Here is a 12,466-nt window from a genome sequence, read left to right as displayed (position 1 = left end):
AAGCAGGCTCCCCACTCAGCAGAGCGCCAGATGTGGGGCTCGATCCCAGGACCCTGGGATCAAGACCTGAGCCGAAAGCAGAGGCTTCAACCCACTGAGCCACCCAGGCGCCCCACCACATTAAGTTTTAATTAAAGATAGTATGGATTACAAAGTATTATTATAAAAGTCATTATTGGGGGCACCTGGGTGGCTCAGTGGGTTAAGCCGCTGCCTTCGGCTCAGGTCATAATCTCAGGGTCCTGGGATCGAGTCCCCCATCGGGCTCTCTGCTCAGCAGGGAGCCTGCTTCCTCCTCTCTCTCTGCCTGCCTCTCTGCCTACTTGTGATCTCGCTCTGTCAAATAAATAAATAAAATCTTTAAAAAAAAAAAAAAAGTCATTATTGGGGCGCCTGGGTGGCTCAGTGGTTAAAGTCTCTGCCTTCGGCTCAGGTCATGATCCCAGGGTCCTGGGATCGAGCCTCACATCGGGCTCTCTGCTCAGCAGGGAGCCTGCCTCCTCCTCCTCTCTCTCTGCCTGCCTCTCTGCCTACTTGTGGTCTGTCTGTCAAATAAATAAAAATCTTTTTTAAAAAAAAGTCATTATTTAACACTAATAAATCCCCATTCACATTAACATTAGGTAGTAGTCACACCCTAAGGTATCAGCAATGAATGATTCACATCCTTGTGTAATAATCCCCTCCCCTAAGATGTTTGTGGGAACTGTGACTTTTTCTTATCTGCAGAATATGGCAATAGTGACAGGGAATCACTCTGATTACGTTATGATTATATATGTGACAATATATGATATCATACATATAAGACACCATTGAGCAGAAGCAGAAATTCTGCCTTGTTGACTCTGAAGATCCAAGGTGCCATACTATGAAGGGACCTACGGAAAGGGTCAAGTGGCAAGAACTATAGGCAGCCTTTAGAAGTTGAAAGTAATGGCCCATGGCTGACAGCCTGTAAAAAAAAACAGGTACTTCAGCCCTAGTTTCAAGGAACTGAAATCTAACAGCCACATGAGCTTGGAACAGGACCTCAAACCTCATCAGATGAGACCACAACCCAGGCTGACACTTTTGACTGCAACCTGACTCCTAAACAGAGGACCCAGCTAATCTGCGTCTGGGCTTCTGACCAAAAGAAAAGATAGACAATAAATAAATGTGTGTTGTCTAAGCCACTAAATTGTGGTAACTTAGTACATAGCAACAGAAAACAAATACATATTACTTAAATTTAAGCACATATATTACAAGAATTATTCCTCACCACTGTTTCCTTTCTTTGGAGTCAGTTTTGATTTATATACTTAGGTAAAATACACGAGTATTTTATCAGAGGATTTAGAGTCAACTCAATCTTTGTATTATCTGCAAAGTAAATTCACTTATCAGAAAGGAAAATATCTTGGCTAGGTGTAAGATTACTAGATTGTAATATATTTCTTAAAATAGGCTATAGATGTTATTTTATTCTTCCAATGTTATACAGATCAACAGTACTCATCATTTTTTCTCCCTTATATATATATATATATATTTTCTGTCTAGAAGCTTCCTATAGTCTTGAAATTTAGAAATTTTATTCACTGATGTCTAGAAGTGTATCTATTTCAATAATTTTGACTGGCATTTGGCAAATTCATTCAAATTGCAGATTTAAGCCATCTTTAATTCAGGTAAGTTTTCTTTTAACTCTTTTCCTTCCTCCACCTGTTTCTCTTTTCTGGAAATCCTATTTTTGCAAGTTTTCTCAACTATCTCCATATTATTTCCACCTTTTTTCCTCATGCTTTCCATCTTTTCATATTTTGTCTCTGATAAATTTCTTCCATGTCAACACCAGTTACTAGTTCAGTTCTCAGCAACAGTGACTATCCTTTAGTTTCACTTCATCTACTGACTTTTTTTTAAGATTTTATTTATTTAACAGACAGAGATCACAAGTAGGCAGAGAGGCAGGCAGAGAGAGAGGAAAGCAGGCTCCCTGCTGAGCAGAGAGCCCGATGCGGGGCTCGATCCCAGGACCCTAGGACCATGACCTGAGCCGAAAGCAGAGGCTTTAACCCACTGAGCCACCCAGGTGCCCCCAGCTAATGACTTTTTAAAGTTAAAAAAAAACTGAGTTTTCCAGTCCCAGAAAGTTTTCTATGCTATAATGGAATCTCTGAAAATCCTCATATTTCTTTTACTGTTGAAACTGTTATGCATCTACTAATAAAAATTCTAGCTCACCAGCAGTTGTCTACTTTCTTATGCACGATACTTGATTTTCCTCTCTCTAGTTGCTAAAGCCCTTGCTCAGAAACATTTTTATCTGTTTACCTACTCCTGACTAGTTATCATTCCAATTTTCAAGAAAGTATTAAACACTAAGAGGTAGAACAGTCTTCACATGGGCCCACAAAATATTGACAAAATGTGAGTTTTTGGTTGAAGCAATTTGAAGAAGCTTCAGTTCTAGTGGTTTCCTTAGATACAAGTGCAAGAGGTCTCATGAGTCCTGACTGGCAAATATACCATTGGGAACTGAAGAATTTTAATCCTCCATGGCCTCTCCATGAGTTCCCCAGCTCCCACCTTTGCCTACCTATGCCAGCTACTGCTTTGTTTGCAAATGAGCTGGATAAAAATGGGAGCTGTCAAATGTCATCTACCTAGCAGTTATTATTTACAGAATTCTCCACCCTAACTTCTTAGCCTGGGCAAAATCATGTTCCTTAATATGGGGCAAAGAGTGAGAGGGACACAAGATTTAATAAAGATCATCATTGGCCTATGATGACTTATTGTGAAATTCATAAAAACTAAACAAATAGTTTCAATTTATCTGCCAGTTAATCCAAATACTTCCTCTCTCTGTGTGAGAAGAATTAAGACCCATTTAGTAACAGAGGTTTTATAATATGAAGATATTAAAAGACAGAAACAGTCTTACCTAACTTGTGATGTATTTTATCCTCTGGTATCACTGTAGATATTTTTACTCTTGAGTCACCTGCAAAATGCAAATGATAATCTCATGAGCAACGCCTGCTAATTCCATGTTGAATTAAACTGTGTTAGTTGTCAATTTCAATATAAGTATTTTAATTAAATTTAACTTGACAATCATGGTATTACTTCTTTTACTTTTTACTGCTGAGGAATAAAGACTAATGAAAAACAGTGTAACAGTTCTTTAGATTTTGCTATAATGTATATCTAAAGAGCCTAATAATTAAACATAACAAAAAAGAAGTTTTCTAGACTTGAGGTAAAATAAGCAACTTAGTACATTAAAATGTAGGGTGTAATAAAGAACGATCAAATGCTAATAATGTAATATATGATCTTTCAAGCTCTACAACAGTACAAGTATACTAAATTTAGCAGTGTGCCAATTAGGCCAGAATTTTCAACTTTAGTATTGAAATAGCATCTAAACATAGCTGCCATTAATTCTTTCTCTTCCTATGCACAAATGTCATTCCTTATCAAGAAGCAGAGTCTAATTCCCTTTTCTCTGAATTCCCTAATTCCTGAATCTCTGCTGATCTTAACGACCTGCTTGACCAACAGAACACAGCAGAAATGATATTCTGGGACCTCAAAGGTAAGTCCTAAGAAGATATTCAAGTTCCACCTGGGTCTCTTAGAACTTCACTTTGGAGAAAGACACCTTATGTGAAGTCTGACCACCCCAAGATTGCCATGCTGTGAGGAAACCCAAGCTAAGCACATGGAAAGAACATGCGGAGCAAAAAGATACATGTGGCCAGCCCTCAACTGTTCCAGCCACACCAGTTAAGTGCTAAGTACTTTTGTTGTTGTTGTTGTTAAAGACTTTTTTTTTTGAAGACTTTATTTATTTGACAGATGGAGATCACAAGCAGGCAGAGAAGCAGGCAGAGAAAGAGGAAGAAGCAGGCTCCCCACAGAGCAGAGAGCCCAATGCAAGGCTCGATCCCAGGACCCTGGGATCATGACCTGAGCCGAAGGCAGAGGCCTCAACCCACTGAGCCACCCAGGCGCCCCTAAGTGCTAAATATGTAAGTGGAAAAAAGTCACCCTGGACTTCCAACCCAGTTGAGCTTTCAAAGGACTCCAGGCCCAGCAGCTTGCATTTTAAGTATGAATTCATGAGAAAGCCCAAGTTCAAGAACTGCCCAACTAAGCCAAGTCAACCCAAGAACACTGAGAGATAAAAATCAATTGTTGTACTAAGCTACTAAGTTGTGTGTGTTTGTTATGGAGCAACATGTAACCAGGACACTTAATGTCTATGAATGACCTAAAACTTTTGATACAATTTTATATGTAATATGCATTTCCTGAAAAATAAGTCTAAGCTTTCATTATATTCTCAAATGAGTCCACGATACAAAAAGACTGTTTAAAATGACTGAACTGAACTGGGGCACCTGGGTGGCGGCAATCATTTAAGCGTCTGACTCTTGATTTCAGCTCAGGTCATGATCTCTGGGTTATGAAATCGAGCGCCAAGTTGGGTACCATGGAACCAGCTTTAGATTTTCTCTCTCCTTCTCCCTTTGCCCTTCCCCATCCCACTCACACATGCACGCACACTCACTCTTAAAAAAAAAAAAAAAAAAAAAAAGTTAAAATTAAATGACTGAATTAGTTACCTTATAAACTTGCAGGCTAAGAAGAAACTTTAGTGATCATAAAATCTAATTTCCCTGTCCAGAACTGGCAAATCTATAGAGATCTATAGAAAATAAAAGTAGATTAGTGGAATGCCACAGGTTTAAAAGGTATGGAGAGGTGAGGGAATGAAAGGTGCCTGCTAGAGATAGAGAATACGGGGTTTCTTCTGGGGATGATAAAAATGTTCTAAAATTTACTGTGGTGATGGTTACATTCCATTGAATTATATCCCATAAATGGGTAAACTTTATGGTATGTTGACTATCTCAATATACATCTTAATAAAGCTGTTACCCAAAAAAAAAAAAAATCTAATTTTCAGCAATCCCCACTGGAAAAAGTAGAAGCTAGTCACTGAAAATTCTTAAAATAGCAGTGAGCTGAGGGAAGCAGGTGATGGGATCAAAGAAGGAATGAAGCAAATAAGTAAATATACTGAGGACATCCACTGACAAGAGCCTGAAAGTAATGATATCCCAGTAACAGTGAGCATACCAAGTACCCAGATCTGAGTTTCTAAATGTCATTCTCCACTAAAAAGAACCAGTTTCCCAAGGAGAAATAAGCGATTCCAGAGCTGAGACAAGGGAAGTAGGCCAGAACATCTTAAGCCAAAAAAAAAAAAGAAGAGTATTTGAAAAATGACAGAAACATAATCAAAGGACCAGTTTGAAAGGATGCCTACCAACCAAATCTGACACAATTTGAGTATCAGAATAAATGAAAGATATTACAACCATCAAATAAAATAAGAATCCAATAGCAGCCCATAATTATGTAGATAAACAAATCAAGAGAAGTGGTAAAAGAAACTATTTCTTACAGAATGCCACTAATTAAAAGATAGGAATTGGGAAAATAGAACAGCACAATTTGGAATCATCCTTAGTGGCTGATGATTTGAGTGGGGGTCTTCAACAGATGCTTAGATTGGTGTGAAGGTTTGAAAAGAAACATGTTAGATAATAGCATCAGAGTATCACACTGCAAAATACTTACCAATTATAAAAGAGAACAACCATATCTTTAGAGATAATAACTTGAACAGGTGATCAAGATTAACATCACCAGCAGGAGATGGGCAAACACTGTGTCTCCTAATGTGATGCACAAAGAACATAGCATCATTTCTGTACTACTTCTGTCACCTGTGCATGGCTGGCATCTGATCATGAGGAAACATCAAAAAGACTCAGGCAGAACGTCATTCTAAAGAATAAAAAGTTGCACTCTCTCAAAAAATGTAAAGCTCAGGAAAGTTAGAAAATGCCTTTTGAATTGTTCCTTGCTGAAGGAAACTTAACGGACATCAGAGCTAAATGCAATCTATGATCCTGAATTGGATCCTGAACCAGAACACTAACGGAACTGCTGATGAAATCTGCAGGAATCAATGAAGGAATACTAGTGTAATATTAATGTTGATTTCCTGACGTGGATGGTTATAATGTGATTATGTTCTTGTCTTACATCGTATTTGCATACATTTATAAGCAATACTATGTCTGCATAGTACAGAAAAGGCTAATAATAATGCCAAAGCAATCTTGAGAAAGAACAAAACTGGAGATATCACAATACCAGACCAAGATATACTACAAAGCTGTAGTATATCAAAACAGTATGATACTAGCACAAAAAGAGACACATAGATCAACAGAATAAAAGAGAGAACCCAGCTATAAATTCATGCTTATATAATCAATTAATCTATGACAAAGGAGGCAAGAATATACAACAGGAAAAAGACAGCATATTCAACCAATGATGTTTGAAAAAATGGAGAGCTACGTGCAAAAAAAAATGTAACAGGACCACACTTCTTACACTTTACACAAAAATAAACTCAAAATGGATTACCTAACTGAAAGTAAGACCTGAAACCATAAAACCCCTAGGAGAAAAGAGAGGCAGTAATCTCACTGACTTTGTCTATAGCAACATTTTTCTAGATATGTCTCCTCAGGCAAGGGAAACAAAAGCAAAAATAAACTATTAGGACTACATCAAAATAAAAAACTTTTGCATAGCAAAGAAAACCAACAACAAAATGAAAAGGCAACCTACTGAATGGGAGAAAATTATTTTCAAATTTTATATATATATATATATATATATATATATATATATATTTTTTTTTTTTTTAAGATTTTACTTATTTATTTGACAGAGAGAGAGAGATCTCAAGTAGGCAGAGAGGCAAGCAGAGAGAGAGGGGAAGCAGGTTCCCTGCTGAGCAGAGAGCCCGATGCAGGGCTCGATCCCAGGACCCTGGGATCATGACCTGAGCCAAAGGCAGAGCTTAACCCACTGAGTCACCCAGGCACCCACAAATGATATATTCAAAAATGGGTTAATATTCAAAATATGTAAAAAACTCAACGCAACACCAAAAAATCAAATAATCTGATTTAACAATGAGCAGAGGACCTGAATAGACATTTTTCCCAGAGATGACATCCAGATGGGTGAAGCTCAACATCACTCATCATCAGGGAAATGCAAATCAAAACCACAATGATCTACCACCTCTTATCTGGCAGAATGGCTAGAATCAAGAAGGTAAGAAACATGCTGGCAATGATGTGAAGAAAAATGAAACTTCATGCATGTTGGTATGCTGTGGAAAACAGCATGGAAGTTACTCAAAAAATTAAAAATAGAATTATCATACGATCCAGTAATTCTACTACTCGATGTTTACCCAAAGAAAACAAAAAAACACTAATTTAAAAAGGTATATTGCACCCTTATGTTTACTGCAGCATTATTTGTAATAGTCAAGATATAGAAACAACTCAAGTGCCCATCCACAGATGAATGGATAAAGATGATGTGGTATGTATACAAACCACACACACACAGTGGAATAGTACTTAGGCATAAAAACTGACATCTTGCCATTTGCAACTACACGGATAGAGAACATAATGCTAAGTGAAACAACTCAGTCACAGAAAGACAAATACTGTATGATCTCACTCATATGTGGATTTTTTTTAAGACTGTATTTATTGATTTAAGAGAAAGAGGGAGACCACGAGAGAGAGAAAGAGCACAAGCAGCGGGGAGAGGCAGAGGGAGAGGGAGAAGCAGACTCCCCACTGAGCAGGGAGCCCAAGGTGGGACTCGATCCCAGGACCCTGGGATCATGACCTGAGCCGAAAGCAGACACTTAACCGACTGAGCCACCCAGACACCCCACTCACATGTGGAATTTAAGAAACAAAACAAATGAACAAAGAAAACAATAAACAAACAAAAAAACAGACTCTTAAATACAGAGCACATACTGGCAGTTGCCAGAGGAAAGGTGGGTGAGGGATGAGTGACATAGATAAAGGAGTTTAAGACTATACTTATAATGAACACTAAATAAAGTATAAAAACGCTAAATCATTATATTTTATACCTAAAACTAATTTAACACTGTATGTTAATCATACTTCAATAAAAAACACATTTTTTAAGGGCACGTAGGTGGCTCAGTCAGTTGAGTTGTCTGTCTTTTGATCTCAGCTCAGGTCTTGACCTTGGGGTGTTGAGTTCAGGCCCCATGTTGGGCTCCATGCTGGGTGTGGAGCCTACATAAAAAAAAATTTTTTTTAAAGGCTAATGACAAGAAATGTGTATGAACATATATGTAGTGGAGGCACGAATGGAGATGGAACAAATGTTGTAAAATACTGACAACTGTGGAATCTGGGTGAAGCAGATGTGGGAATTCAGAATGTTTAAAATTAATAATTTCTAAAAGTTAGTATTTTAATAAATTTAGTAATTTCCAAAAAATTATTTTTAAAAAACAGCAATGAAGAGATAACTCCTACATTTCAAACATTAAAGAATTCTAGTAAGCATGGAGATAGAAGAAAACAGGTTCCCTACAAAGAAAACAAGAAATAGGTCTGCCTTTAAATTTCTACTCCTAAGCATTAGCTATTGTGAGACAAAAGATCAATAGCCAGCTAGTTTAAAGGAAAAAGGATTATGACTCAAAGATTATTTTTACTATTCAACTAGTTGTACAAAAAAAAAAAAAATTTCCTGAGTTCTTGCTGTTATGTGTGAGAATGTCTACCAACTTAGAAGGAAGTAACAAGGCTATCTGTTCTGACAGTAAGCATAAATGTGTTAAACATTTATTAAAGGAAAAAATACTGACAGAAAGTTAAAAATAAAAATTCAATCATGTACTGCTTTTTTTTTTTTTTTAAGATTTTATTTATTTATTTGACAGAGAGAAAGAGAGAGATCACAAGTAGGTAGAGAGGCAGGCAGATAAAGAGGGGAAAGCAGGCTCCCCACCGAGCAGAGAGCCCAATGCGGGGCTTGATCCCCGGACCCCGAGATCATGACCTGAGCCAAAGGCAGAGGCTTAACCCACTGAGCCACCCAGGTGCCCCTCATGTACTGTTTCTAAACCACTTTGTTTTAGGTCTGTAAGAAAGGTTAAGTAAAAAGATAAATAAAAATGTAAAAAAGAACAATGAGCCAAAAGAAACTAGGGTCATAATATTAATAGTAGACAAAACAGACTACAAGGTAAAAGCACTGTAACAAGATCAAGGAGATAAATTTGGGGGCACCTGGGTGGCTCAGTGGGTTAAGCCTCTGCCTTCAGCTTGGGTTATGATCTCGGGTTGTGATCCTGGGGTCCTGGGATCAAGCCCCAAATCCAGCTCTCTGCTCAGCAGGGAGCTTGCTTCCCTCTCTCTCTACCTGCCTCCTTCCTACTTGTGATCCCTCTCTTTCTCTGTGAAATAAATAAATAAAATCTTTAAAAAAAAAAAAAAAAAAGAAGAAGATGAATTTGACCAAAGCAGGTACATTCCATATAAAGACTTACATGCTTAGTAACAGCACTGAAATGTACAGAGCAAACACTGCAGAAAATATAAGGAGAAAAAAGCAGACTATTGTAGTGGAAACACTTTACTTCAACTCTGGCAGTCTTCAGCAGGTTTCACAAATCATAAGCAAGGATATAAAGGATCAAATTAATATCTAATGTAATATGTTCAATTCCAATATCCTGTTCTTTTCCCCCAAATCTGCTCCTTCCCTAACAGTTTTCAAATCAAGTAATGACAACATCATTCTTTTAGGTGCTCAAGCCTAAAGCCTTAAAGTTATCCCTGATATCTCTTTCTTACATCCCACATCCCATCCATCAGGAAATGCTGTTGATTTTATCTTCAAAACTATTCAAAATCCTACTACTGTTGTCCACCTTCCCCTGCTACCACCCTAGTCTAAGCAAACTTTCAGGGGGATTATTAATGTCTCACCAACCAGTCTCCCTGCCTCCAACTTTAATGGCAGCCCCCTCAAACTCACCAGCCCTCCTTCCCTAACACAGCAGCCAGTCATTCTGTTCATAAGTCCATCATGTCTCTCCTCTGTTCAAAACCCTCCAATGTCTTATCAACTCTCTCAGGAAAAGCTTTTGCAAAAATCCTTTAAATAGCCTTTCACATCCTACGTGATCTTTCATTCTCGTTATCTCTGTGACATCATCTCCTAATACCGCTCTCTTTGCTCCACCCAGTCTCCTGAGCGTCTCCTGCCATCAGACTCATCATCATACCAAAACTGTCCTTGTTCTTCCCTGACTTGAGGTACTTCCTGATACAGCTACAGGATTCGCTTCCTCATCTTTTCCTCAGATGATCACGTCCTCAGTAATGCCTTTTCTGCCCATCTACCTACGCATGTAACGACCATTTCCCACCACAAAATCCCTGCTTTATTATTCTACTCTCAATCCAGCAAATCCTAAATTTTGCTCTCATTTTTTATTGTCTTCTATGCTGGTTCCCCCAGAAAGTAGGCTCCAGGGGGACAGAAGTTTTTGTCACTTTTGTTCACTACCACATCTGCAGCCTCTAGAAGGATACACAGTAAATATTCCATAATATTCTATAAATATTAAAGAGTTCGAGGGCACCTGGGTGTAAACATTTGCCTCAGGTCATGATCTCAGGGTTCTGGGATCAAGTCCTGTGTCGGGCTCCCTGCTCAACAGGGAATCTGTTTCTCCCTCTTCCTCTCAAATGCCCACTCACTTTCTCTCAAGTAAATAAAAATCTTTAAAAATTAAAAATATTTGAGTTCCATAAATATTCAAAATATTCAAAAATATATATACACTTATATCAATAAAATAAGTGGATATATATTTCTATATCCATACATGTACACAAAAGAATAGTATTCTTTTTCAAGCACCCATAGGAGAACCCATGAATTTTTTATGTTCTAAGCATACTACAGATCATAAAGAAAACCTTAATAAATTCCAAAAATAAATAATACAAGCCAAAATTCCCTAGAACAATGAAATGAAATTAGAAATTGTTAACAAAGAACAAAACACTTTAGAATAACAGTCAACATAATAATGTTTTAACATAAACCAGATATTAAACTAAATAAGAAAGCTAAGGGATTAGAAATGATATTCCAATTTTACAGATAAGTATGCTGAAAGTAAGAGCAATGAAATTTTTTACTCAAAATAACATAGTAAATAAGTGGTAGAGTTCGACTCTACCAAGGGACTCTGGGGGCCAAGCTGTTGACTAATATATCCTTAAAAGACTCCTGGGTCAAAGAAAAATCACTGTAATTTAGGGTGTACTACAGTAAGAATACAACACTGGGGGTGATCTGGGTGGCTCAGTTGGTCTAGTATCTAACTCTTGATTTCAGCTTAGGCCATGAACTCAGGGTTGTGGGACCAAGTCCTGTATTAGGCTCTGCACTCACAGGGAGTCTGCTGGAGATTCTCTCTCCCTATGCCCCTCCTCCTGACCTTCCCCGGCTTGTGCTCTTCTTTCTCTTTCTAAAATAAAAGAATAAATCTTTAAAAAGGAAAAAAGAACACAATATTTAAAAAGCTGTAAAATTGGGGCACCTGGGTGGTTCAGTCGGTTGAGAGTCTTGATTTTGGCTCAGGTCCTGATCTCAGGGTCATGAGATCAAGCCCCATGGGGGCTCCACATTCAGCACAGAATCTGGTTCAGATTCTCTCTCTCCCTCTTGCTCTGCCCCAACCCTGCTCACACTACAAATAAATAAACAAATAAATAAATTCTTTTTAAAGATTTTAAAAATAAATAAATAAAAAGCTGTAAAATTAAGCTAAAGCTGTAGTCAGGAAAATTCATTGTTTTTTCAAATAAAAAAATTTTTATCATAGAAAAATAGTAAGAAAGTATTCAACTTAGAGGAGAAAAATAATAAAATAATTCTCAACACAGAGAGAAAAAAAACAATTTAGGGGGGGGGCACATGGCTGGCTTGGTTGATAGAGCCTGCAACTCTTGTTATCAGCATTGCAGTTTCAAGCCCCAAGAGATGGGGATGCTTATCTCTAAGCATAGAGAACCCTTAAAACCAGAACCTTTAAAAAAACAAATTCCACATCCCTAGTATTTCAAGAGATGCAAATCAAAAGGAAAAAGAGGGGTGCTGGACGGCTCAGTTAGCTGAGTGTCCAACTCTTGATTTTCACTCAGATCCTGATCTCAGGGTTGTGAGATGAGTTCTGAGCTCAGCAAGGAGTCTGCTTAAGATTCCCTCCCTTTCCCTCTGGCCACCCCACCCCACCATGGTCAGGCCTGCTCATAGGCGCACCTGTGTGTGCTCTCTTTCTCTCAAAAAAAAAAAAAAGAGGGATGCCTGGGTGGCTCAGTTGGTTAAGCAGCTGCCTTCGGCTCGGGTCGTGATCCCAGCGTCCTGGGATCGAGTCCCACATCGGGCTCCTTGCTTGGCAGGGAGCCTGCTTCTCCCTCTGCCTCCGCCTGCCACTCTG

At 38.2% G+C, this 12,466-nt stretch overlaps 1 protein-coding gene across 2 annotated transcripts in view; it reads right to left on the bottom strand.

Moving 5' to 3' along the window:
* Positions 1-12,466, bottom strand: part of CENPC (centromere protein C) — a 97,114-nt gene that overhangs the window by 18,617 nt on the left and 66,031 nt on the right. For both annotated transcript variants that reach the window (XM_044226118.1, XM_044226117.1), the window contains exon 13: positions 2,936-2,995. In XM_044226118.1, the coding sequence (XP_044082053.1) occupies positions 2,936-2,995 (60 nt within the window). The remainder of the gene's footprint in view (positions 1-2,935; positions 2,996-12,466) is intronic.

Source organism: Neovison vison, chromosome 11, assembly GCF_020171115.1.
Source record: "Neovison vison isolate M4711 chromosome 11, ASM_NN_V1, whole genome shotgun sequence".
Classification (NCBI taxonomy): Eukaryota; Metazoa; Chordata; class Mammalia; order Carnivora; family Mustelidae; genus Neogale; species Neogale vison.
Note: the sequence above shows the minus strand (reverse complement) of the source record. Positions and strands in the feature narration are given on the sequence as shown.